The 27,731-nt window shown below is 50.5% G+C and overlaps 2 protein-coding genes across 3 annotated transcripts in view; both read right to left on the bottom strand.

Moving 5' to 3' along the window:
• The window catches only part of LOC114626381 (maestro heat-like repeat-containing protein family member 7), a 34,562-nt gene extending 32,391 nt beyond the window's left edge, over window positions 1–2,171 (bottom strand). Inside the window, exon 1 of the mRNA XM_028773770.1 lies at window positions 2,084–2,171. Within this exon, the coding sequence (XP_028629603.1) occupies window positions 2,084–2,171 (88 nt within the window). The remainder of the gene's footprint in view (window positions 1–2,083) is intronic.
• Window positions 2,172–4,134: 1,963 nt separating this feature from the next.
• Inava (innate immunity activator) lies at window positions 4,135–24,076 on the bottom strand. Of its 2 annotated transcripts, XM_028773811.1 has the most exons (10): window positions 23,698–24,076; window positions 17,328–17,476; window positions 16,579–16,703; window positions 15,919–16,035; window positions 15,089–15,311; window positions 10,918–10,971; window positions 9,976–10,186; window positions 9,550–9,723; window positions 6,357–7,041; window positions 4,135–5,055 (listed from the first exon to the last, which is right to left on the bottom strand). In XM_028773811.1, the coding sequence occupies exons 1-10, from the start codon at window positions 23,835–23,837 to the stop codon at window positions 4,963–4,965; spliced, it is 1,971 nt and encodes a 656-aa protein (XP_028629644.1). In that variant the 5' UTR covers window positions 23,838–24,076; the 3' UTR covers window positions 4,135–4,962. The 2 variants fall into 2 exon arrangements, with proteins under 2 accessions (XP_028629644.1, XP_028629645.1); XM_028773812.1 differs by lacking the exon at window positions 23,698–24,076 and having other exon boundaries at window positions 4,963–5,055; window positions 6,417–7,041; window positions 17,328–17,410.
• Window positions 24,077–27,731: the final 3,655 nt, after the last annotated feature.

Here is a 27,731-nt window from a genome sequence, read left to right as displayed (position 1 = left end):
ACAGAGGTGAAGAGGGAAGGCTAGGAAAAAAAGCCTGACTATCCCAAGTTGAGTCCAGAAAGGATAAGACAGATGAATGAGAGCGATGGCAAGGGAGGGATGGGGGGCACAAAACAGAGTAGATAATGGGCCTGAGTGCAGGCCTCTGTTGTCCCTACAGACACAAGGCTCCAGGCAGGGCTTGAAGCCAAAGTGTAGCCCTTCCATTCACTAGCCCTGTGGAATACAGCAAATGAAGCTCTCAGTTTCCTCAGCTGTGCAGTAGCAAGGATAGACCTCCACACTGTGGGCAAGGATAGACCTCTATGTGGTGGCAAGGATAGACCTCTATACTGTAGGCAAGGATAGACCTCCACATGGTGGGGTTCAATGAACTAATAAAGGCAGACAGATCCTTAGTAAATTAAACCACACCCCATCCCTAGACCCAGTGCAGTAGTGCACACCTTTAGTCCTAGCATTTGGAAGGTAGAGACAAGACGACCAGGAGTTCAAGGTTACCCTCAACTAATAGTGAGTCCAGGGCCAGCCTGGACTCCATAAGAAGAGCCTGTCTTTTTTAAAAAGAGGGGATCAGTTAAAAGACTGAAAGAGTAACCTGGAGAGACAAATGGTAGCTTTCCTGGAGGGAGGTGATAACAGGAAGTAGTCATGTCTCTTATCTATATTGATGATCAGTAGAAACAGATGATGGAGAAGATGTAAATCTGAAAGCTAGAAAGAAGTCAAAATGTTTTTAGGGATAGGAGTGTAGCTCAGTGGTACAGCACTTGCTTAACATGCTGAAAGCCCCTGGTTTGATTCCCTGGTACAACTACTAAACAAAAAATAATTAGGCATAGTGGTACACACCTGTAATCCAAGCACTTGGGAGACAGAGGTAGGAGGGTCTTGGAATTGAGGCCACCCTGAGTTATATAGTTGAGTTATGAGCCTGACTGAGTTACATAGTAAAATCATGCATCAAACAGTAAAAGTAGATACAAAAACAAAGAAAATCAAATCAAAGAGTGGTGGCACACACTTGTAATTCTAGTTCTGTGCGGCTGCAGCAGAGAATCAGGGTATCTGTGAGGCCAGCTTGATCTACAAAGTGGACTCCAAGCCAGCCAGTGCCATGGGGCTACATAGCAAGACTCTGCCTCAAGGAAAATAGAAATTAAATGTTTGGTCTGAGAAGCTAGAAGGCTTCTCAGGGGATCTAAAGGTGGTAATATAGCCAAGATTCATTTGGAGCGTGGGCCATGTTGATTCTGAGATGTCTACCTGGCATCAAAGTGCAGTTATCAATAGGATTTGGGATGGGGCATGGTGGTACAGCCCTGTAATCCTAATCAGGAGGTTGAGGCAGAAGGATCACAAGCTTGAGTAATTTAACCAAACTCTGTCTAGAAGAGGAGGAGGAAGAGGGAAGAGGGAAGAGGGAAGAGGGAAGAGGGAAGAGGGAAGAGGGAAAAGGGAAGAGGGAGAGGAAATGGAAGAAGAGGAAGAAGAGGAAGAGGGAAAGGGGGGAAGGCCAACTGAATAACATAGCAGGTAATCGTGCTAGCCAAGAAGTCTGACAGTCTAAGCTCAATCTTCTAGACCCACGTGGTGGAGAGATCCATCTCCTGTAAGTTGTTCTCTGACCTCCACACATATACCTTGGCATGCATGCACACTCTACATGTGTATGCACACACGTGGTAAAGAAATAAAGTGAAATTAAATTTTAAAAGATTAGGGCTATAAGAACTTGAAATCTGGGCACCTCTGGTCTAAAAATCAAGTATTGGTTAAGAGGTTGTTGGCCTGTAGGTGGTATGGAAAGATCAGCTCTGAACATGTAGGGCTCCCCTGAACATCTAGTTGTCTCTAGGTGAGCTTTCAATATCTCAGCGCCCAGCTCAACTCCAGGCCTCTGAGGGAGATGTGCCTGGAAAAGGAGCAGGCCTGTAGAGACTAGAGTTGTGGGTGGGATAGCCAGAAGTAAGCCGATGAGTGCCCTTTGAGTGACATCTCCAGCAAAGGCCAGGGAGCCATCATCACTTCCATATTGCTGCAGGAAGATGAGTGATACCCAGACCTAGAGAAAACTGCTTACCTGATAAGCTTGGCTTTAACAAGACATCATTCATCGATGGCCGAAACGTTATTCTGCTCAGACTTCTCTCCTGGAGGTGTGGATTCATCTGCACACTCAGGACAGGACCCAACAGTTTGCAATGAGACCAGCAGTCAGGCCTGGTGAGAGTCTGATCTTCTTAGTGATGCAGGTTTTATATAGAAGGAGGCTGCAGGAGGCAGCCTGATGGTTTACAAGGATAGGGTTGGAGATGGCAGAACACTTGCTCAGCATGTCCTGAAGCTCTGCATTTATCCATGCCGTGAGGACAGAGTCCAGAAAACAACAGAACCACAAGAACTGACCGGCCAGTGCCCATGCTAGGTCCCGTTTGCTAGTTTCTCATTTTATCTCCTGGTTCGGGGAAGGCGCACAACTCCCTTGAAGAACCCTGATTCCTTATGGGTCATGCAGGCACCAGCCAAGGATCTTCTGTGGCAATCTCAGACTCAAACTGGCTCCCAAGGAAGTTTCTATCTATGGCTCTGGATGTCTTAAGGTCAAATCCTGAAGCTGTTCTTAGCAGAGAGGCTTCTTCCCTGTTCCCTGGGATGTTCCTTCTGCCATTCAGTAGGGGAGGCTAAGCGCTCCACACGCTTACCCCTCCCAGACATGGCCACTGGAAGGAACTGAAAGGATCCGTGCCGACCAGCTCCTCACACTGGTACATTTCATGCCTGGCTGCTTACAAGAACGTCATTAGACCCACTTTTTTTTCCTTAACAAACCCCTCCCCCCACACTCATACATATACACACTTCAACCTGCTTCGCCACCTAGGCATATTATCATAGCAGAACCCTCTGATATTGGGTCAAGTTTCTTGGAAATTGGAGGGTGGTAGCTGCAGAGATGGCTCAACTGTTAAAAGTCCTCATGGTAACTCCAGTTCCAGGGAATCTGATGCCCTCTTCTAGCCAAAGTGGGCACTGCACACATGGTGCTCCCATACACACACACACACACACACACACACACACACACACACACAAAACCAAAAAACAAACCCTAAAATGTATTTCCTTGGGCCTAACAGTTAACAAGTGGCTAAAATACAAAACTAAATACTTGCCTAACATGTATGAAACCCTGGGTTCCATCCCCAATACAGAAAAAAAATAAAGTTCAAACTCACCATAAAATAAGTTAAATCCCAAGTCAAGTTCTTACTGGCCACAGCTAATAGTTAAATTGATGTTCAGGTTTGAGATAAAGATGCCCACAGCTTCTCTAGAGGCTCTGGAACTATCTTCCCTTCCCACCCAACCCCTAGTGTGGAACAACCCCCTACCTAATAAAGCCAGGCCCTTCAAGGCCAGATTCCTAGTCTCTAGGGCTGGCCACCAAGTGCAGGACTGGAGTCACCCCTGCATAGCCATCTGCCTGACCCTTTGTGACCTACCTCTTCCTTGACTGTGGAGAGGGACAGGCAAAACAGAGACCCCTTTCTCTGCCTGACACAGGGCTACCTCAGACTCACACCACAGCTCTCCAGAAACTAGCCATAGCAGTCGCTCTGCTCCCACGTCCTGAGCACCCCCTACAGGGCAGCAGTAAAAGTTGCAGGTCTCCCCCCCCCCCGCCCCGCACCCCCTCCCACATTCTCATGGAGAGATCCACTGTAAAAACATAGAAGGGGTCTTATGGATAGACCCTCCTTACCCAAGGAAAGCCTGTTTCTCCAGTCACAAGAACAGTTTCTCATAAGCCTCAAAATACTGCTTGGCCTGGGCCATCTGAAGCCAGATATGAAGCTGACACAAAGCACTGAAACTGGAACTGGAGTAACCATGAGCGACCATGAGGCTGCTGGGAATGGAATCTGGGCTTTCCAGAAGAGCAGCCAGCATGTTTAACAGCTTTGCTGAACTCCGCTTGGTCAGAGAAGCAGCTTGAGCTTCTATCTGCCACCCTGCTTGCTCCCTAGAGTCATGGCCAGACCAGTTGGAAAGGTCAGGCAGACATCTCAAGGAGTCCACACTGTGGTTGTTTAAAAAAAAAAAAAAAAAAAAAAAGCACACGCACAGAATCCTTCATCCCAGCTGGGCCAATCAGATTTTATTGAAGTATTTGGCACAGTGTTGCACAGTCGCAGCCCTGCACCTGAGGGCACCGCCACTGTGCAACCACACGAGATAGCTGTTAGGTAAGACTGTGAAGGATGCTCAGGTGTGGGGAGGCACTGGTGCTCGGAAGTCTCCCAGGTCTGTGACTCAGGATCTAAGGCACTTAGGGATCGAGAGAATACACTGGGATGGAGGGGGGAGGAGGATCTATACACTGGGGAAGGGGCTCAGAAGCCACACAGTATGGCAAGTGGAGGTGGGACTACTGTAGGGTGTGGGAAGAACACCGTGACAGAAACGCCCTGTGCCCTGGGTGTGCGTCATAGAGCACATAAGGGGAGAGGAGAGCTCTGTCCAGCATCTGGGAAACAAGGGAAGGGTCTCTGTTGAGGGAGTACCACATCCGGCCTCCAGCAATGAGAAGCAACAGCTATCTCAGAAAGAGGGCCCAGAGCATCTGGGGAGTCTCAAGGGGCCTCTATGACACCTGTCTTGCATAAGGAGACAAGTGCTGTTGATTAGTCCAGCACGACATTAGTCCAAAAGGCCAGACTCTGGGGGATAATGCATAGTCATGTTATTAAAGGACCTTGAAGACAAATCACAGATATAAATTCTCAGGTCAAGACTTCTGGAAAACACACGTAAAAAACAAAGATTTCAGCTCTGCGTCATCGGCCTGCGATGAGGGTCGGAGAGCCAAAAGAAGCACTTAAGGGTGAGGGGGGTCCTCGCTCGACCCCAGCTCCAGTATAAAAGTCTTTTCCAGCACTGGGTGAGCTTTCAGAGGAGTTACACTTGGCTGATGATCTCTCCATTCTCAGGCACAAAGACTTGCACTGGTGCTCCGTCTGGCGACCTCCGGAGTACGCACACTGGGGGCACCTGTCCCAGGCAGGAAGAAAGGAGAGGCGGGTGAGCAAACTGGGTAGAAATGTCAGCACAGCAAACTCAGTCATACCGTTCTCTTTGCTTAAAGGCACAGACCACCAATAGTGAAGGCCCGATGCTCTGCTTCTGCCCTTCCCAGGGATGATGCCCCCAGGTACCACTCCTGATCTAGGCTCTTTGGGGTGTGATGGGCATCCTGACCTTCTCCACCTTTCCTGGACTCATGTCTCATCACCGTCCCTGTCAGACAGGTTGGGATGAGCCAAACCTAGACCAAAGACAGGTCTCAGCTCGCAGGAAGGGAAAGGCACGCCAGCTAGAGGGTGTATAGCCTGGGACCGGGCCAGGGTGCTGCCCAGCCAGGGATGGCAGCTGCAGCAGCCCAAAGAATCGGGGGGCGGGGGATGATGCAGCTGGGCTGCTGGGAATCTGGGGTCTCAAAGAAGCGGCCTGTTGGTAACTTCTAGAGCGTGTCCCCTGCATAGCCTTCTGAATCAGGATGAGAGAATAAAGAAAGGATTCATGCCGGCGAGCCTCAGTCCCAGCATGAAGAAATGGGGCTTACAGAAACGAAGGCTGCACCCCCTACCCGAAGTCAGAGTGTTCCGAATCCTACTTACTTCCGATACAACCTAACACACACACACACACACACACACACACACACCACACCCTCTGGGAACCCCGGTGACAGAGCTATTGCTGGATCTAGTACTCTCATACATTGCTTTAACCATTTCAGCCTCTTATCCACCCCATGAGAGGGGTCATTTACTATGCCTGTCTTTTAGAAGGGGAAACAGAAGCCTAAGAGTTAAGTCACCCAAGGAGCCATGGAGTTTAAGCAGGGCTAGGATCAGAATCTGGTACTCTAGCTGTGTAACTGTGAGACCATCTCCTTCCCAGCCTGGCTACAGGGAGTTGTTTTCTATACACCCATTTTCCAGATTTGCCCTTTGTCCCTGGGCCCTCGAGCTACAAAATTCCAGGGGTTAATTCGGGTTGCACATTTTGATTCTGAGGAAGTTTATCTGTCTTGTGGATCATCTGTGAAGCCATTAGGAGAAAATCTCCGAGCTATCTGTATGGACAATCTCTACCAGGGCACATTGGTATGCACTTTTGCACTAGACACTAGACACAGCACAACACAATTAAGAGACACCCCCAGGGAAGTCAGAAGTGCCTTCCAAAGCCAAGAGGAAATATCCTCTTTTTGGTCTAATTTTCCTAACTGGTGATTACTCAGCCAGCAGTCTGCTAGTCTAATTTCCTCCCCGTAGAGGAAGCTGTACCTGTGTCCGAGGTCCCGAGGGCCGCCCGAAGCTCTCCCTCCCAGGAGGCAGACTCCTAACACGGAAAGCCCCTTGGCGGTCCAGCGAGTGGGGGCGGCTGCTCCGGAGACGCGCTCGCTCATGCCACCACTTGAGCTCCTCTGAGACTGCTGCCTTGCTGAGTCCCCGGCCCGCAGGACTGTCCTTTAGTGAAGGTGTGCGCACAATGCGGCTGTGGGAGGGCACCAGCCTCTGGTAACGCAGAGGTGCACCTTCCTCGTCATAGGCAGTACCCACGGCTGCACGACACAGCTCCCACTCGCCTGGAGGCAGGTGGCCCTCGGCCACCATCACATAGCGCCCCGTTGGGAAGTACCCAGCAGGCAGCAGAAATTTAGGGTAATGAGTAGTCAGCTCTCTGCCACAGGCTGGGCCCCAGACCCCACGGTGGCGAGGTGGCTCAGGGGGACAGAGAGGCCGTAGAAAAGAGATGTCTGGACTGCTGCTGCCCGGTGAGGTGGGATGGGAGATGCTGGAGACATCAGAGCCGCTGTCTTCAGAGCAGGAATGGCAGGCAGGGTGTGGCAGCGGGGGCTTGCTGGGTGTGAAGCAGGAGTCTGGCACCGTCACTGTGTAATGAGTGGGGCGGCGGCGGGGAAAGGCACTGCGACCTCGGCCCTCTGCACCTGCTCGGAAGGAGTCCACCCTGAAGAGGGAAACCGGAAAGCCTTGAGTAGGGGAGGGGCCATATCGGAGTGATGAATTATGACCTTGGATGCCAGTGTTCTATTTCTAGGCCAAGGCAATGAGCATGTACTAGGTCTTACTGAGGTCAGGCCTCCTCAGAGCAAACAACCCAGTCTTGTCCTAATAGGCAGAGTTAGGGCATTCCCTCCCCGGGTGCCACATAGCTGTACTGCTCTTGTTCTCTGCCAGACTTTTCCACATCAGGATAAATTGATTCCTGAGCCACAAAATTCAGATCAGACAAAAATAGGCAAGTATTACATACAATATACCCTGTAGACTTTAATCTCTGGAGTACTTATAATTCCTAATACAGTGTAAATACTATGTAACTAGTTCACATATTGTACTACTTGACAAGATTCTGAGGGGCAGGGAATGTGGCTCAGAGGTAAGAATACTTGCTTAACATGAATGAAGTCTTAGGTTTAATCCCAGCCCTGCAAAAGGAATTGGCACACATGTTCGATGCATACATTTTTTAACGATTTATTTTTATCTTACGTGCATTGGTGTTTTGCCTGCATGAGTGTTTGTGTGAGGGAGTCAGATCCCCTGGGACTGGAGTTAGAGACAGGTGTGGGGAACTATGTGGGTGCTGGGGATTGAATCCCAGTCTTCCAGAAGAGCAGCCAGTGCTCTTAACTGCTGAGCCATCACTCCAGCCCCGATATGTTGATTTTTTTTAAATATTTTGATTTCTCAGCCCAATAGGAAGGGCCAACGTTCTGCTACATCCATGTGACATTTCCAGCCAGCCAGGGTACAGCATGTTAGCATTCGTTCAGACTCTTAGTGGTTAGATGTCGTTAAGGATCTAACTTAAATAGGAAAGCTTTCATGTGTTCCGGAGGGCAGGTGCTTGCAGCACAGGATGAGGAGGGCTGAAATCTAAACCCCATTTCGCTTATATACTGGGCATGGGGCTGAGTTGCCTTTTAAGATTTTTGCACACACTGTTTATAAAATGACCTTGGTAAGTAGGTAAAATTTCATTGCTGCCTGATAAGGCTTTGGTGGTAGCTGGTCGCTACGACTGATGCTGTCCTTCAGACCTCACTGAGTAAAACTATTATCACATAGCTTGAAGAGGGGCATACAACGTTTTTCTGTAATTCATAGCTTTAGTATATGCCAGCCCACCTATGCACTAAAATTGACTTGCTAAGTCCAAAATCAATTCAGGCAACATTTCTTTGTGATGGCTACTCTTGCAAACTTGATAGGGTCTAGAAACACCTATGAGACAGACCTCTGGATATATCTGTGAGGGAGTTTCTATACTGGGTTATTTGAAGTGAGAAGGCCCTCCCTAAAAATGGATGGCACCTTCCCATGGACCAGAGTCCACTTCCTGAGGCATTATTTAGTGCACCTGGCGGGGGGGCTGACCACTATATTATTGTTTGTGTGTTTGTTTGTTTGCTTATTTGTTTTTGAGACAGGGTCTCTCAATGTAGTTCTGACTGTTCTGGGTCTCGCTATGTAGACTAGGCTGGCCTGGAACTCAGAGATTCACCTGCCTCTGTCTCCTGAGTGCTGGGAGAACCATACCTGGCTATTTTATATTTCAATGGCCCCACAAGTGATGTGAAGTGCTCTCTGCAGTTTCTAAACACAAAACCACTGTGAGGTGCCTTGAAGACAAAGTAAGACTGCTAGGCCGACTTCACTCAGACTGAGTTACAGTTTCATTGAGTGTCCTTCAACAAAAACTGTCTTTAAACAGAAACTCATGCTCGACAAGGAGATATAGGAGATATGTGTGTGTCTGTGTGTGTCTGTGTGTGTGTGCGTGTGTGTATGTATAATGTGTTAAAGTTAGTGATCAACACTGTCCCCGGTCCTTTAAACCTGTATTTCCTTATAGGACAGTTGTTCTAAACCTGTATTAAAGGCTGGAGCCCTTTAATACAGTTCCTCACATATGGTGACCCCCTAATGTCAAAATTATTTTTGGTGCTACTTGCATAATTGCAGTTTTGCTGTTATTAATCATAGTGTAAATATCTGTGTTTTCCAATGGTCTAATGCAACCCCCGTGAAAGAGTCATTAGGTCTCCTCCCCCGAAGGAATCATGACCCACAGGCTGAGAACCACTGCTGTAGAAGAGTGTATGTTTCCAGCAACGTTATAGCAATGTATATATACCATGAATAGTGCGAACCAACTGTACATCAACTGAAAAAGAGAACTATGCATTGTCAGAGACCAACGATAAACCACTGTCATCTACCGATGCAAGAAAACAGAGCAAGGCTGGAGACCTCAAGTTCTGCTTCTTGAAAGAATGGATGAGACGCTTTGGGTTCTGCTAAAGAGCAGCCTCTTTGGAGAGGCACCCCAGAGAGGGATGCAAAGGAGCACCCAAAGCACTACTATGTGTCACCCAGGGTGTCTCAGCTGTACCTTGTACCTTGGGATGGAAATGGGATGTTCCCTGAACCTCTGGGGTAGCCATCTTACCTTAGAGACTGTGACTGGCCCCTCCTGCCCTGCATCTCAGGGGTGGCTGGGGCACTGGTGCGGCCCTGACGCTGACCAGGAACATTTCGGATGGGGACCACATGGTAAGAGGCAGCATCCAGCACCCACAGGCTGGAGGGGCTGGGCTGGTCCTGAGGAGTGGTGGCGGGGCTGCTGCAAAGAGGGTGAAGGTAAGTCAGTGACAGCAGTATCTTTATTTAAAGACTCAAGAGACGGTGAACCCCAAAGGGAACAGTGCAAAGCACCAGCACCCCAATAAGCTGCCTCTTCTCACACCTCTAGCATCGCATAGCTACGGTGTGTGATTGCCTGCACATCGCCCCCATCCATGCCTCCAGTCTGGACCACCCTGTCACTTTCCCCCTGTTCTGGGCTCTCCCCTACTCCCTTCCTCCTCAGTCTGACCTGGACTCGCTACTGAGCTCAGAAGACTTCCTTGGCTTCTCATAGGGGTGGTCCAGGCTGGTCTCTTTCCAGGGACTGTTTTGGATGGGGGCCCGCTCCAGGCCTCCAGATTCAGGTCCTGTTGGCTGCAGGCCCTCAAGGCTCTGGGGTGGGAGAGGCTGTGAAGGTGGTGCGGGTGACTCTGGGGGAGGTTTTGGCACTTGAGAGTCTTCTGCAGGGGTAGAGAAAGCAGAGGCTGGGGAAACCGGCTCATCAAGTCCCTCCATAGCCCCAGCCTCGCTCCCTCAATGCCTGACCTACTGCCCCAGGCCATAGCCCCAATCCCCAGATAAGAAAAGCTGTTTTCTTCCTAGGGACTCCCTCCCTCCCAGTCCTATTTTAATTTACACCCGCTTCCTCTGACTCTCTCTACCCCACTTTCTAGCCTGTGCTTACGGTGCCTTTCTGCAGATAGTTTCCTTGTTCCTGCCTCACTTAAATGCCCGATTTCCTTATTGGCCTGGGCGCACCCTGGCCACACCTGCATCACCTTCTTAGTCTACTTTGACCTGATATTCTTAGTGTTTTTAAACAAGGTCCTTAATCCACAGTCTTGTACTTCCCCCGCCCCACGCTGCCTTCTTTACAACCACGGCAGTGATCTTAAGTAGACCATTCCTCAGCTCTAACTAGCTCCACCCATATATAACCTCAGAGTGAAGGAGAGACACTCAGGCCAGGCAGGGCTCACCTTTCCCTTCCTCATCAAGAGGACTCATTAAAAGAGGAGCTTAGCTCATCCCTAGCCCTCAGTGATGCATGTTCCCAGAGAGCTACTGGCATCAGAGCTCAGAAAGACCCTTTGCTAATACCCTAAACCTTCCGGTCCCACTGAGAGTCCTCACTAGGAAGCTCTGCAAATCCCCCACCATCGTGAACAAGTCCCCACACTGTCCATCTCACCTTCCTCCAGGAGTAGCCCATCAGACAGGGAGCTGTCATCAGAGGCACTGAGTTCTGGAAGGAGCAGAGAAAAGAGAAGTGAGACAATTAACCCAGGGTTGGGCAGCAGTGAGCAAACCTTAGCCCAATTCCTCTACCAGAACAGCAGCTGAATCCCCCTCACTCCCCCTCCCCCCTCCGCGAAAAACCCACTATGTGCTAAACAATGCATCGGGAACTTAGTTCTTAGAGGTAGAAAAAAGGTTGGCAGGTTAGGACTGGGAGACAAGACATGTGACTGTAATCACATTCAAATGGTTCTCTCCTTAGCCATTTGGTGGTGAATAAGCCATTGCAACGCTCTGGAACACGGTCACAAACAGGGCTCTCTGGTGACAAAGGAGAAAAGCCAAGAGCCATTTTAGAAGGCACATGGGATACAAAGCATTTTGCCAGTGTGTCTATAATCTTCAAACATCACAAATGCAACCCAGTTCCCCAGTCTTAGAAGAGAGAATTCCTGTGGTATCCACGAGAGAAGTCAGGGCAGAAGGCTGGGCAGTGGGGACTCAGGAGACCAACTTAGGTTGGGGTCTGGCCAGCTGATGAGACTGTCTGTAAGTCGCCTGAGGGAAATGTCAAACAATTGCGGCTGTCACTCAGGAAATTGGGGGGCAGGGGCTTATTTTTGCTTTTGTCCCTGAGTAGATAGAATGCTTTGGAGTCTGAGCCTAAGTCTGTGTGACCAACATGGAACCCGGAAATCATTTTCAACTGTTTGAAGATAAGAAAACATTAATAACGGCTAAAATTTCTACTGTGCCAATGCTTTCCTAAATATGTTGCATTCGCTAATTCATGTAATCCCTTAACAACTAAGGTAGATGCTATCATCTCCATGTAACTGAGGAAATCCAGTCTTAGTCCATCCAGCAAGGAGGATTTTGTCAGTGTACCAAAAAGACTGCTGATGAAGAATGCACATCCAGACGGTCTGGCTCTAAGTAACTCATGTTCCTTGACCGGCTCTCCTATCAGCCAGCACAGGTTACTACCAGAAAGTTCTAAGAGCAAACAGTCTTAGCCATCCTGAAATCATCTGTTAGAAAGGCTAGCATGGCTGGGTGTTGGTGGCATACGTAGAGGCAAGTGGATCTCTGTGAGTTCAAAGCCAGCCTGGTCTACAGAGAAAGTTCCAAGACAGCTTGGGTTACACAGAGAAACCCTGGATGGGGAGGTGGGTTGAGAATAGACGGGATGGGAGCTGGCAAGCTTTGGCCCACAGACCAAGTCCAGTTCACCTAATCAGAGCTGATTTCACCAATAAAGTTGTATTGAGACACAAGCACAGATTCGTGATGTCTGGCTGTATCAGCACTAACACGGCAGAGTTAGTTATGATATGAGACCGTACAGCCCACAAAGTTGAAAATTATTTGCTGTCCAGATCTTTACAGAGAAAACTGCCATGGCTGTTCTCCTCTGTGCTAGGCTACCCCAGTAGCCAGCCAAGGCTTTGCATAGCTAACAGTTAACTTTTGCTCTGGGGTTCAGAGGGATAGAAACCCTCCTACTGAATTCTTGTTCTCTTAAGGTTTTTTGTTTGTTTGTTTGTTTGTTTGTTTGTTTTTTACAAAACCTTTAAAGTACTTTATCTTTGGCAAATGTCAGGTTAAAAGGATTTCCCAAGTGTTACTCTCTCAGCCCAGTAGTGTATCGTGGGGTCAGATTGTAGGCTTTGGTTAGAATATAAAGGCCTGGAAGGAAGACCTCATCCTCCGTCACCTCTGAGAGCCACATAAGCGAGACGATCAGTTTTGTGGGCCAAAAAAAGCTGCAGCTATGAGGGAAGTCTGGAGACATGTTGGTTTCGCAGGAAGGAAAGCTTGGAGCACAAGCAGACAAACACAAACGGCTCCTGAGATGTTTACTGTCTCAGCCCTGTCCTAACTCAGTCCTGGCTCACTCTTGTGCTGTTCTCTATCCACCGTGACTCTCCCCTGGCAGCCATGGCAGAACACCCCAGGCAGAGACAAAATTACGAGACCATCCAATCATATGAGGCCACACTAATTCAAATTAAAGACTCAGCTCCTCAGTTATTGGGGACACAGTTCAATGTTCAGTAGCTACATGCAGCTGGCAGTCACCATGTTGGACACACACACACAGCATTTCTGTCATCACTGGGCTCCTATTAGACAGTGTTGCTCCAGACTGAAGCAGTCAATCAACAAACACAAACAGGGCACCCACTGCATTGGAGGAATACAAGGGGTGGTTCTTGAGCTCACTCATAATAAAAATTAGCTCAATACCTGTCTGCTCCTTGCCACCTGCAGAGAGCTGACTAATTAATTATCCTCATCTGGCTAATTACTTTCTCAAATTGAATAACCCTTGTGTGCAAAGAGGGGGGGGGGGTGGATGGGTGGGTGGAGTTCTGTTTTGACTTTTTTTTTCCCCCTTTTTGGTTTGTTTGCTTATTTTTCCTTTTTAATTCAAAACACCCTCTAGCCTCAAACCAATTATCAATCTCTCTCGACTTCCTCCTCTCCAGGTGAGTACAGCTGATGGAGGAGCTGAAAAACAGGAACAACTAGTGTCCAGAACCACCTCCTTTTGAGCTCCCAAGTCAGGACACTAGAACCCAGAACCTCAGGCCCGTCTGGAGGGTGGGGTCCGTGTGGGAGGCACACAAGTCACTGGTTGTGCCAGCTGGTTCCTCTGCCCTCTGTCTTCTCTCAGACTAAAGGCCCTGAGAATATCAGCCTTCTTCCCTCCTACACAGGGTTAAGCCAGAGCCCCAGGCATGCCCCGTCCTGCTTCTCCACTTCCAACAAGGAATGCCATCAGTCACAATGGCAGCAGTGGTGGCATTACCTCTAAAGCCCCGCCCTGAGCAAAAGCGCCCAGCAATGCCAGCACCTATGCCCAAAGGAGTGTCTGAACAGTACACGTGGAGAGGGACCAGAGGGGTGGAGACCAACTGAGACAGGTCACATCTCTACACTAATGGCTCCTTCAACAACAGAGGTGGCCCTTGGGGGCCATTATACCTCCGTCAGCATCTGCCTTACCATACCCAGGGCCTGTGGGAAGTGAAGAGCAGAGAATGACCTTTTCCTTAGGGTCTTGGTGAGTGACAGTGATATCCTATATTAGGGCCAGAGCCACCGAGAGCAGAATAGGGTCTGGCCACTAGGCCTGGGTTTCCTGGGTCAGTCGAGACATGAAAGAACACATTGTTCCTTGACATCTACTCCAGGCTTCCAAGAGTGTCTGTTCACACACTTCATCTTGGAGGTCACAGGTGCTGAAAGCAATGCCTGCCTGAGTCACACAGCATGGGGACCAGGGAGGACCTTGAAGTTTCTACTGTGTCCAACCAGGGAAGAGAAGAACTGCCGGGCAAGAATCGGCTGATATTCTAGTATAGACAGGGGCATGAGGGAGTCTGTCACTCCCCAAGCTGAGCCTGAGGCTCTGGGTCCTTCAGACACACCAGGCAAGAGACTCCAGGGAGTGGGGCTGAGCTGGGAGTGAAAGAATGGAGGCTACAAGTCCTAACCTGACAGAATTTGGGTCAGGACAAAGGAAATGGTCCCACCTCAGGGCTCAGAAAGCACTAGAAGCTCACCAAACCAGACACATAGAAGTCATTTGGCTGGCTCTGGTTCTGAGGTGCCCTCATCTCTGGGTCAGGGCTCAGTCACTAGGCTACAAGAACGATTCAGCATTCTTGACCAGTTGCAGACATTGACAGGAAACACCCATGAGTATGTGGCCCTGAACCCATCACTCATTGGCTACCCATAGCAACAGCCAATCCCTACAGATGCCTAACCTTAGCTGAAGGAAAGTGCAACGCTGCAGAGCCTTCGGCTTACTGCACTTTTCCCTGATGATCATTTTTGACTTTGAATAAACCCTTGGGTTATGATCAAGCAGAGAGTGCCTTCTGTCTATAAAGTCTTGTGGAAGTGGCGTATTACGTGGGAGATGCTAAAATGGAATGAAGAAGGTCTCCCTGAGTGGAGATGCTTTGTCAGGTACATAGGTCAGAAAGGACCTGTGTGGACCCAGGAAAGAGTGTACCCTGATGGCGCTAGCCAAAAGCTTAATGCGGGGCTGCGCTGGCTGTCCCACAGGAGCTCTGTGAGGCCTGAATGGCTCAAGACAGCTGGCTCACCTCTGCCCAGGGAGGGCACAGTGGTAGGAGGGGGCTCACTGTTCCTCCGCCGATCCCCCAGGCAGCGCTGAAGGTCCCGCAGCTTCTTCTCCTCCTGCAGCGCAGCCTGCTTCCGCTGCCTGCGTGCCTGTCTGCTGAGGTTCTCCTCGGCACACAGCCTGCGAGCCGCCTCGGTGATCTGAAGCTGCAGGGCCAACTGGCGCTCCAGGCTGCTCAGGGGGTCCTGAGAGAGAGGTTGGGAGTGAAGGCCAAGAGGGTCCTCGGTGCTTGGGGGACAGAAGACCCCAAGCAGCTCTGACTCGGTTGTGAGCAGACCTCAGTGTCCAGGGACACACAGCAAAGGGCGGGGCACTGGGAGGGGCCCAGAGCCAACTTGTCACCATGAAAAGTTGGCCATATCGTCCCACCCCCTACTACCTGCTGTGCTGGGCTGGGAGAAGACAAAAGTAGGTCACTTTCCTTCCTGACTCCAAAAGACCAAACATGTCAACCCATGGGATTCTCCAAGAGGAAAGTCATCTAGGGTCAGAGCGACCCCCTACCTCTGTCCATCTAGGCTGAGAAAGGACAAACCTCATGCCACACCAACCTCCCTGAACAGGCAACTGCCTCTTTGAGCTGGTTATTGGTATTTTTAATCCTCTGCCCACAGGGACCAAGCTGCTGAGGTGGCAAGCTTACTCAGAGCCATCTGGACTACTCCTGAGAAGCCAGGGACTGACATGGCCACCACCCACACTGGATGATAGGGATTGCCAGGGTACTGGACAGCTTCAGCAGTCAGCCTTTGGGGATGAGGTCCAGCAACCACCTCCTCTGATGTTCCTCACCTCTCTGTGTAGGGCCTGCTCATCCAGCTTGTATGCTGCTCCGATCCTGCGCCGGACCTTGGGGGCCTTCTCACCTGGTTTAAGGGGATACTCTGGCGGCAAAGAACCGGTCAGCTCCTAGAGAGTGGGCAGAGTCAAATCAGGCCCCACCACCCCTCTCCGCTTGCCCAGCCCTTGATCAACCATTTAAAACTTGCCGTCCAACTCCACAGTGCATGGGTGGGCCTGACACTCCAGAGGCCCTTGAAATGGCTGGCCACTTGTACCTCTGCCCACCTCATCCCATCTGCCACAGTGGCCTTCCTCCCATGCTTGGAGCACACTTTGTGTCTCCTCCTTTGCCTTCTCATTCCCTCTGGTCACTTCCTCCTGAAGGCCACCTCGACCCAAGGTACAATTATCAAATGCACGTCCATCTCTTTGGCCCCTCTGCGTCCCCTCATCTCTTCCTTTCCTGTACTGGAAGCCCTGCTCAAGGTCTACCCAGCATCCAGGTCAAACCCACATGATAGAAACTCTAGGCCCACACCTCAGTCTAATTTCCAGACTCCTTAAAGACAGGGCTCCCACCCTTGGTCTCAATGTTCCAAAACATAGTTAGTTTCAGGGCTCCTCAGATGCATGCTAAGTTTGTGGGGGCAGGGACTCCAGGAGCCTCACCGCCTCTCTCAGGCAGAGTCTGCGCAGCTCCTCCAAGCAGGCCTCCAGCCTCGCTTCCAGAGCCCTCTGCTGCTTGCGCACTGCATTGGTCAGCTCTTTCATTGGAGAGACAGGGCTGTCGGGGCCTGCAGGGAGATAAGGGACACTTGCTCAGGAACGCTGAAGCAAGGCATCCCTGGGACACTGTTGGCCACCTCTGAGGGAGTATGCATCCATCCCATCTCATGCTTGCCCACAAATTACAGGCTAGCTGTTATGGTTTGTGCCACAGCCACATCATGGTTCCTGGCTGCCCAAAAGTTGCTAACATTATAGTTCAAAGGGAGAGCTGTCCCACCAGGTGACCTGGTGTGGGAGGGGCCCATGGTCAGAACTATGCCTCCTCTTCCTCCTCCTCCTCTCCTGTCCTCTATCAAAACCAAGCCAGACAAGACCCACAAGCTCAGGTTTAGTAGAGACTGGACAGTTAGATACGGTTTTTCAACTTCTTAGTAGGCACTGGAGCTGAAGATGGACGAAGCAGATCCCAGTTTCAGATAGGACAGAAACTCCTGGCTAGTGCCTTCCAGCAAGGAAAACTGCAGTTCCTTGAGGTGCCAGATCCTCTAGTCTTTCTATCTTTCCAGCAGCAGCCTCTCCATTCCGTCCTTTCCCCAACCCTTTGGGAGTCTTAGCCCAACTAGCCCAGGGCCTAGGGACTCACTCTGGAGTCAGGGACCAGGGCAGGGGAATTTCCTAGATCCACTCACCAGACTGCAGGATGATGCCGCTGTCGGAGTCACTGACTTCATCCTTACTCTCCATGATGAGTTTCTGGGAAGAGGGGGCACAGAGGAAGGAGGGGCTGCGCCGGTCCCAGCCTGGGCCAGGATGTGTAGGTAGTCTGGAGTTTTCCCAGCTTTTAAGAGAAGATAACAACCAAAATGCTCTGTGAAGTCTCCTGTGGCTCGATGCTCAAGGGTGAGGAATGAAGTGTGTATTGTGTCTCTGGGATGATCTGGGGTGAGGGTTCTCAGAGTGCTCTCTGGAATAGGAGGACATTCCAAGGGTGCAGACTAGCCCCCCCATTAGATCTCCTCCCCAAAAGGCTTCTGGGTCCAAAGGGGTTTGCTGCACTGGTGGCTGTACATAGAACAAGTAAGAGAACAGAGAGAAGAAAAGGAGGAGAAGGTGGAGGGGGAGGAGATTGGACAGTCTGGCAAAGCAAGGAGATGAAAAGGACTCTTTACGGCTGTTCCCGGCTTGAGAACACGGGAGATATGAGGCATGGCCTACTGTCCCACTGGTTGAAAGCACTATGAGAAAATGCCTGGACAGTCCACACAAAGCCCAAGGACCACTGCACCATGTTGTCTAGACCTGGTCATTCACCAGGAAGAGGAAGCAGAGAGTTGTACTAAATCCCAAGTAACCAGTATACCTAGGAGACTTCTCAAGGGGGAGCTAACCTGCAGACCCTACACCCCACAGCTGGAGTAGAGGGTGTCTTTTGGATTATTGCTGGAGACAACGGCAGACTAGAAGCTACCCAAGGACAGAAAGGTAAACATGCTTTTCTCTGCTTCCCTAGGACTGGACCGCACTTTGATGGTGTAGGTACAGCCCACCACACCACTCACCAAAACAACACCTGTGACCACCCCTATCTCTTTTCCAAACCCACACCCTTGGTGGGATCCCAGCTGGCCAGGGCTGGCAGCTGCTAGCTAGAGCAGGGGTGGGAAGGGGAGGGTGGAGTCCAGGCGGAGGTCTGGAAGGAGAGGCTAGCCACCTCCTCACTGAGTCAGCCCATTGAGTAAGAGTCCAAAAGTCCTTCGGAGTTTCTGTCTGGGGCTTATCCTGCTGCCTCCAAAGCACAGCGGCTGCAGGGAGGGGAGAGGGGGGCTTTGACCCTGCATGACAGACAACAGAGAATGGTAGAGAAGATGGGGGGGAGAACTACTGTCAGCTAGGCTCCCCATGTCTGCCAACTGAGCCCCAGAGAGGGTGAACAGCACCGTGGGCAGCAATAGTTAAAAGCATGGCCCTGAAACTGGCATGTACAATTTGCACTCTGGAATTTTAGTTTTCCAAGCAAGTCTAGAGAATGAAAGGGAGAATAAAAGAAACACAAGTCCATGAGGTGGCTTTGCAAATGCACTGAAGACTGGCCATATGACCCCTGGAGCTTCCAGGAACTTAGTGGTAGTTCACACTGTCCCTTTATCTCAAGTCCTTTCCAGCACAGAGAATCAGGCAGCTGGGCCTTCCTGCCACCTTCCCCAGAAAAAGGCAAGACCATCTTAAACTAGGAAAAAGGACTAGGACTCTATCTAGCAGGGCTGGCAGCTGGCACCTGAAGCCAGTTTGCTTTGGACAGAGGGAGGGGGTAAGTGGGAGGGAAGCTATCAATTAGTCACACTTGTTAATTAATTATTAACCACTAAGAAGTTGCCTTGAAAGGCTGAAATAACTCAGGCCCTCCCTTGGGGTAGGGAGTGGAGTAAGGAGGGGGGTTCAGACTGTAGCAGACAAGAAAGGCAATCGTTCTGAGACTAAGGGGTGTTTTAGCTTCTCTCTCCTGTAGGCACGGTTATTCACTATGGACCCAGTATGATGCAGGGTCAACTCTGGGCTCACTTGCTGCCCCGAGGAGGGCAAGAAGCACAGGCTCAGAGACCTGGAATCCACCATCAGTTGTGCAGCTTCCTGAGACAGCTGAGGAAGGTTTCTGGCTTCATAAGCCCCACTTTCCCTCACAAGGACAAGGAAAATCAGAAAGGTCCAAGGCCCTTCGCAGTCCCTGAATTAGGACCGTCTGAGCAATGCCAGTCAAAGAAAAACACCCGTACAGACACAGAGCACAGCTCTCCAATATAAGGAACTTTCCCCAAAGTTCACAAGGGCAGCCCAGACCCACCCAGAAGAGGTCCAGCCTTGGTGTGAAAGTTCTTACTTTAGATAAGGCCAGTTTAGGTAACAGTTTAGGTAACAGCCCCACCCCCTCCCCAACTGTCCCACTGCTGTTCCCCAGGCAGCCCAGACACTCAAAAGCTATCCCCAGCAGCAGCCAACAGGAGAGAGAAAGGCTTAGAAGAAGGAGGGGAAACTCCAGCATCCTTTACTTCAGGGAAGCCATCGGGAATCCTCCCCATCACAAATGCGCTCCCAAAGCCAGGTCTTCTCTGCCCCAACTCATCTCTGTCGGAAATTTAGGCCTGCTCACAGAGACAGGCTCCTTGTTTCCAAGCCTATCAGCAGCCCCCTATTATCCCTGAGCCCAGAAATGATCTTAGGGGTAGGGGAATGTTGCCATGTCTGGCTGGGGCTCCCTCCACTTCCTGGTCTGTCTGCTGCTCAACCTCAAAGACTGGCCTTATCCCTCCCCACTCTCACCTGCTCCAGAGCTCAGTCCAGATCAGGGAAGACTCCTGCTTCCTGATTAGGGCTTTGAGACACCTCTCATGCCACCTCAGGGGGTCTCCCGGGTCACAAGCAGGCCACCTGGTGCTCTTGCTCCCAGGAAGCTCACCATATGCTGCTGGCTGCCCCCTGGCTCTCTCTCCCTCTCACCAGGTCCCGCCTGCTTGTTGTCCCTCCCAGGCTGCCGGGCCAGGGGAACCAGGTTACCTGTTAGGACTTGAGTCAGAGGGGAGGGGCAGGTGAGCAAGTCCTTCCCTGAACTAATCCGGCTGCTGGCAGTTGCCGGCAGGCAGCTCCGAGGCCTCCGTACTTCCGGGCAGAGGGGAGCAGGGAAAGGGGACTCCCCATGAAAGAGAACCAGAAGGCAGCAGAGTCAAGTTTCCCCTAGCCATAAGCAACCCTAATGCAGCATGCCGAGCCATGAAATGCTTCAGTGTCCTCCAGGTCCCTCCTGTCTTGTATGGCTCTTCTCGACTCCCATGTCTCACTTTGTCTTTCTAGAAATTGAGGAATAACACACACACACACACTCACAAACAAAACAAAAAGCAAGCAAACAAAAAACCAAAACAGAGTAAGAAACTCTGTCCCCAGGGAGCATCTTGGCAAACCTAGACTCACAGAGTCATTGCTCTTCTGACACAGGAATGAAGATCACAGCCTCAGTGTTTCCCAGATTAGGATCTAAAAACCTCAGACTGAGCTGGGGGTTGTGGCAGGCACCAGTAACAACTTGCAGTCCCAACTACTTGTGATCTGAGGCAGGAGGATCACAGGAGCCCATAGACAGAAGACCAGCCTGGGCCACAGAGGAAGATACTATCTGAACAAACAGACAAGCAAACAAAAACAGAAGGAAAAGACAGCTGTGAGTTTATGGAACTCACCAGTTGACTACAAGCCAGAGGTCTTGGGTTTAAAACCCAGGACCTAGAAGAGAAACAAAACCAAATGGACAACAGAAAGAGGCTAGGGCTGCTTTTGCAGAGAGAGACTCTAGGGTGCTAGGGGAGTTGGAGGACGGACGGCGCTGACTTCTTTTCATCCCAGCCGGATCAAGAGCACCACACCCACTTTGCAATCCACATGCACCCCAAACAATGTTGTCCATGGGGCACTGACCCACACTGCCTAGTCATCCCCTATTCCATACAAGAGCAACGGTAACCTTCAACCTTAGCTCACTCTCCATACTCACTAAAATGGACCTTGGTCCAGGCGAAAAGTCAGCCTCCAGGCTCTCGGTCCACAGACCCTCAAGCAAGCAAAAAGTTGCTCGGAATCCATTGCTTTGGAGTGGTGAGCAGAGCTGGGCCGACTGTTGCCTGCTCCCAGAGGCTAGAAGGATGCAGCAGACTGGCCCGCATCTCAGATCTTTGTGTCATCACCTCCCATCCTCCACCTCTGGGACCACCCAACCTTCTCCCAACCCCTAAGGAACCCGGTCCTCACTCCCCATGCCCTAGCTGGCTGTTAGGCATCTCCTGCGCACAGCTATGTCACAGTCTGCCACCACCCTTCACCAACAGCCCCGTTCCTTCTATACACAACCGCCCTCCCATACCTTCACATTCCTGTACACACCCTCTTTCCAAACAATGCTAGCCCCAGAGTCCTACAGACTGACCACCTCCTCCAAGCAGAAGCTGAGGGGCCCTCACAGGGGACAGACGCTCCCCACTGTGGGGAGCGTGCTCTCTGAACCTCCCAAAGAACCCACAGCCCTTCCCATCCCCCCACCCCTAGTCCTCCACAATATTATAGACCCTTCCCATCCCCCAACAGGTTTACATGTTCTTCCAGTGTCTGAAAGGCCCAAGCTGCCTTGGCCCATCCCCCAGCTCTAACTGGGAACTGTGGTGGAGTTTCTAGAATCAGCTCATAGCTCAGTTCTTAATGTATAAAATAAAGAGACCAATTATAAAGCTCAATTATGCTGAAATACAGTTCTGAAACCATAATAAACATATCATGTATACTTCATTATTAACATTAAACAGAACCCAGCAATGGGAGATTTCAAACAACCGATGAATGAAACTCTTTACGTGTAACTTTACATATTTCCTCATGGGAAAGTCACAGGTGCTGCTGCTGCTGCTGCTCTTGCACCCTGAGGTGTTAAGTTTTAGACTCAACTGAGAACTCTGGCCTCGGGTAACCTCATCTGAATTCAGGGACCAAAAGCAAAATCGGGTTAAGGCCTGTACACACCGAGACATAAATTCTTTACACTGTCTTCCAGGAAAAGCCTCCAGGCCTTCACTAATGATTCTCAGTGCTTGAAAACCAGCTTTTCAAGAATGGATTTGAGCAGAAACCAGGTCACTGCTACCACAAACTCAAACTCCCTCTAGCAGAACATAACCCCCTCCCCTCCCCACCCCATCCCAACCCAAGAAATAGGCAACCTGCAAAGAGGCAAGCCCAGCAGCCAATCAGCAGCTCCCTCACTCTTCACTGCCCACCGATCAGGGAGAAAGACTTATCCTCCTGGCCTCCTGCAGGTCAGCTGCGCAATGAAGCTTTTTTCTCTTTTTGCAGAAACTCAGCACTGGCACAGGCTTCCATTGGAGCTAGGTAGCAGTCCATTGCTCGGTAATGGATGTACAGACCAACCTGCTTGCACTGATCCTTAGCTGTTAAAGACGCCAGGTCTACACTCAGCATCTCCCCAACCCACTAGAATCTAGGGTTTGGAATTAGGCTGACAAGCCAACAGTCCTCCCGCCAAGATGTTGTGTGTTAACCGGAAGACAACACTAAGGGATAGGTGGGCACTCCCCGGAGGTAGCTTGGAACTTGGAACTCTGCACCTAATTCTAGGAACCACGAAGCTGATGCAGTCCCTGACCTCAGGTCCCAGAGCACTAGCTACAAGGACAGGTGAAGAAGTGAAGTTTCTTGGCATAGGAATCCCATCTAGGTGGAAGACAGCCCTTTCCACGAAAACCACCTCTTCAAAACCTTTCGTGTCCAAGCCCTTCCACAGACCTGTCACCAAACACACTCCACTCCCTCCGCTACCCTCGAAGTTTCTGTGATACTTTAGGAGGCAAAGTTTTAAAAAACCAAGTCCTTCAGCCTGACCACATCAGCCCAACAGCACCCAGCAAAGTTCGGCCACCAGCATTCCCACAATTACTTAATGAATTAACAAATCAATGGCCAGCCGCAGGAGCTCACAGCCAGGAAAAAAAACCACGGGAAACAGTCGAGGACTCTCTCTGGGCAGGAGGGATGGGAGAATATCTGTTTTCTTTCTCCACTCTTCTCTCTGGCCACTAGGAAAGGTGTTCACCTCAACTAAGCCAGGATGGACAATTAGGGGTAACAGAGGATGCACCCTGAAATCAAACCTCTAAGGTTCTCTGTAAAAAGCCCCTTTGTCCTGTCCCCCCCAGCCCCTCCCCCACCGCGCCCTCTCCTTTCAGGCCGGCCTGGGACTCGAGTTCCTTTTGTTTGCCTGCTTTCTGCCTTCTCGGAACCTGGCTAGGAGATCCACCGGCCCGGGGAGAGAGTCGAAGGAGAAAGGTTGGCCGTTGGAAACGGCTTTAGGGTAGAAATTCTGGAATTCTCGACCCCTTGGTAAAATCACCCCCTTTTCCTGCAAGACTCTGTCTGCAGAGGATGAAGACCGAGGTTCAGGAGCTCGTCCACCCCCGGGGGGGCCGGGCCCCGGGCTCCCGCGCTCGGTTCACTAAGTTTCCGCCTTACCTGTCCCACCGAGCTCTGGCGCCCCGCGCCTGCCTCCGCGCCCCCCCGCGCCGGTCGCGCAGCTTCAGGACCTGTTGGTCCCGCCCATCTTCCCTCTCCCCAAGGCTCCCCCGGGCCTCCCCTCCCCGGAGGTATTTCATTTAACTTCGGCATTTGCAGCATCCCAAATGTTAAAGATCCCAAGACATCTGTCCCCTGGGGCATACCAAAGGCCCAGTGGAGAGAGGGGAAGATGCTAGAAGAGATTCGAGATTCTGATCCAAGAGACGGGGCGGGGCCTCACGTTGGATTGGGACAGTGCCAACCCGAGTGTGCGTCCTGCGGGAGCAACAGCGCTAGGGGCGACGCTGCCCCCTATCTCCCGCATTCAGGCGGCCTCGTCGTACGACACCCCCTGCTAGTCCGGTTTCTGAAATCTGGGCGGGACGAGGCTCGACTAGAGGTCCTAGGGGCCGCCTTTCATCCCCGCGCTCTGGCCCGGCTGGGGGCAGTTTTCATTCCTGAGACCCTAGCGTGGAAGAATGAAAGGAGTCGGCACGCTCCTCCCCCTCCTTGCCTATCCCTTCTGGCGGCCGGGGACTGAGGCAGGATCGAACCGTGGTTGGCTTCCCTCTTGAGTTCCCAGCCGTGTCTCTTTTGGGGGCGGCGGGCAGAACTCCGGCTTCGGAGGCAAGGCACACACTCCTGGGAGGTGGGCAGCGCCTCCTGCTGCTTGTGACGAGCCCTCGAAACCATCCGTTCATTCAAATTCGCGCTTTCCCTTTTCCGTTGGTTCTGTTTACCTTTGTGCTGCCCTTGCCAGGGCTAAGCATAGTGGTTCGAAGTCCAGACTCCTTCACTAAGGTTCTTAAGTCTAGATCAAGCTAGTATAAGTTTGAAGACAAAGAACCAATGGATAGTGGAGGCTGGCCCACGCTGAGAGTCCCCAGAGCCTGGCCAGAGGGACCTTGACAGGCAGGATGTACAAGACATCTTGGCAAAGGAATATGGCAGAACCTAAGAGCTGTAGGGGATTTAAGATAGGGGTGGGGAGGAGAGAGGAAGTTTTGACAGTTACAAGGGTAACTTGTGCACTGGGGGAAAGAAACAATCAGACTTTCCTGAGTCTGTTGGATACTGGTCCTGAATTGACACTGATTCCAGGAGATCCCAAGAGACACTGTGGCCCTCCAGTTAAAGTAGGGGCTTACGGAGGAGAGGTGATTAATGGAGATTTGGCTGATGTCCAGCTCACAGTAGGTCCCCCAACCTCATCCTGTAGTTATTTTTCCAGTTTCAGAATGTATAATTGGGAGAGATATACTTAGAAGTTGGCAAAATTCTCACATAGGTTCCCTGACCTGTGGCGTGACCTGCCATTATGGATGGAAAGACTAAATGGAAGCCTTTAGAGTTGCCTTTGTTTAAGAAAATAGTGAATCAAAACCAGTATCATATTCATGGAGGAACTGCAGGTATTACTGCCACCATCAAGGACTTGAAAGATGCAGGGGTTGTGGTTCCCACATCTCCCTTTAACTCTCCTATCTGGCCTGTGCAGGAGACAGATCATGGAGAATGACAGTTGATTATTGAAACCTAAATCAATTAGTAACTCTGATTCCAGCTGCTATACCAGATATAGTGTCCTTGCTTAAACAAATTTCCTGGTACCTGGTATGTAACTATTGATCTAGCAAATGCCTTCTTTTCAGTACCTGTCCATATGGACCACTAGAAGTAATTTGCTTTCAGTTGGCAAGACCAGTAACATACCTTTACAATTTTGCCACAAGGATATAACTCTCCTGCCTTGCGTCTTAACTGAGAAGGTATCTTGATTGTCTCTTCCACAAAATATTGAGATGGTGCACTATATTGATGACATTATGCTGATTGGACCAAATGAACAGGAGGTAGCAACCACTTTGGACTCATTGGTAACACTTATGCGTATCAGAGGTTGGAAAATAAATCTAACCAAAATTCAAGGATTGTTTACCTCAGTGATATTCCTATGAGTCCAGTGGTGGGGCATTTAGAGATGAAGTTATTGCATCTGGCCCCTTCTACCACCAAGAAAATAGCACAACGGTTAGTGGGTCTGTTTGGATTCTGGAGACAGCACATTCCTCACTTGGGTGTGTTACTCAGGCCCATTTACCAAGTGACTTGGAAAGCTGCTGGCTTTGTGGGGGCTTGAAACGGGAGAAGGCTCTAACAGATCCAGGCTGCAGGCTGTCTACCACTTGGACCATATGATCCAGCAGACCCTATGGTACTTGAGGTGTCGGTGGCAGATAGAGATGTTGTTTGGAGCCTGTGGCAGGCCCCTGTAGGTAAACCACAGAAGAGACCTTCGGGATTTTGGAGCAAAGCTCTACCATTATCTGCAGACAACTATTCTCCCTTTGAAAAGCAGCTCTTGGCCTGCTATTGGGCCTCGTGGAAACTGAACTTTGACAATAGGCCACCAAGTTACCATGTGACCTGAGCTGCCTGCCCACCATGAGCTGGGTGTTATCGGACCCTCCGAGTCATAAAGCAGGGAGTGCACAGCAGCAGTCTGTTATCACATGGAAGTGGTGTATACGTGAACAGGCCCGAGCAGGTCCTGAAGGCACAAGCAAGTTACATGAAGAAGTTGCCCAAATGCCAATGGTTTCTATTCCTGTTACAATGCCATCTGCTGCCAAGCATGTACCTATAGCCTCATGGGGTGTCCCCTCTGAGCTGCTGACTGAAGAAGAGAAGGCTAGGATCTGGTTTATTGATGGTTCTGCATGTTATGCAGGCACCACCCAGAAGTGGACAGCTGCAGCATTACAGCCCCTTTCTGGGACAACCCTGAAAGAGACAGGTGAAGGTACGTTCTTCATAGCAGGCAGAACTTAGGGCAGTACACATGGTATTACAGTTTGTGTGGAAGAAGAAATGACCAGATGTACGATTGTTCACTGACTCATGGGCTGTAGCCAGATGGATTGGCTGGATGGTCAGAGTCTTGGAAAGCTTTATTGGAAAGTTGGTAAGAAAGATATCTGGAGAAGAAGTATGTGGATAGATCTCACCAAATGGGCAAAGGATGTGAAGATATTTGTGTCCAATGTAAATGCTCACCAAAAAGTGGCTTCAGCCAAGGAAGAACTCAGTAATAAAGTGGATAGAATGACTCGTTCTGTAGACAGTCAGCCTATTTCCCTAGCCATCCCTGCCATTGCCCAATGGGCACATGAACAAAGTGGCCATGGTGGGGTTATGCTTGGGCTCAACAACATGGACTCCCACTCACCAAGGCTGACCTGGGTACAGCTGCTGCTGAATGCCAGATCTGCCAACAGCAGAGACCAACACTGAGCCCCAGATATGACACCATTCCCCAAGGTGACCAGCCAGCAACCTGGTAGCAGGCTGACTACATTAGACCACTTTCTCTGTGGAAAGGACAACATTCTGTTCTTACAGGATGGGTATTTATTCAGATTATGGAGTTGCCTTTCCTGCACATAATACTTCTGCCAAAACCACCTTCCGTGGCCTTACAGAATGCCTTATCTACCGTCATGTTATATCACATAGTATTATGTCTGACTAAGGAACTTATATCACAGCCAAAGAAGTGTGACAGCGGGCCTATGATCATAGAATCTACTGGTTTTTACCATGTTCCCCATCATCCTGAAGCAGCTGGTCTGATAGAAAGATGGGATGGCCTTTTGAAGACAGTTACAGCACCAATTAGGTGTCAGCAACATGGAGGGCTGGGGCAGAGTTCTTCAGAAGGCAGTATATGCTTTGAATCAGCATCCATATATGGTACAGTTTTTCCCATAGCCAGGATCCATGGGTCCAGGAACCAAGGGGTAGAAAAGAATAGTTCCACTCACTGTCATTCCTAGTGACCCACTAGAGAGGTTTTTGCATCCTATCCCCACAACCCTACGTTCTGCTGGCCTAGAAGTTTTGGCTCCAGAGCTGGGAGTGCTCCTACAAGGAATCACAACAAACATTCCTTTGAACTGGAAGCTTAGATTTCCCCCTGGTCATTTTGGGCT

This window comes from Grammomys surdaster, unplaced genomic scaffold (assembly GCF_004785775.1).
Source record: "Grammomys surdaster isolate TR1022 unplaced genomic scaffold, NIH_TR_1.0 234, whole genome shotgun sequence".
In the NCBI taxonomy this organism is placed as follows: domain Eukaryota; kingdom Metazoa; phylum Chordata; class Mammalia; order Rodentia; family Muridae; genus Grammomys; species Grammomys surdaster.
The sequence above is the reverse complement of the archived record's forward strand: the minus strand, read 5'-3'. Positions and strand labels throughout refer to the sequence as shown.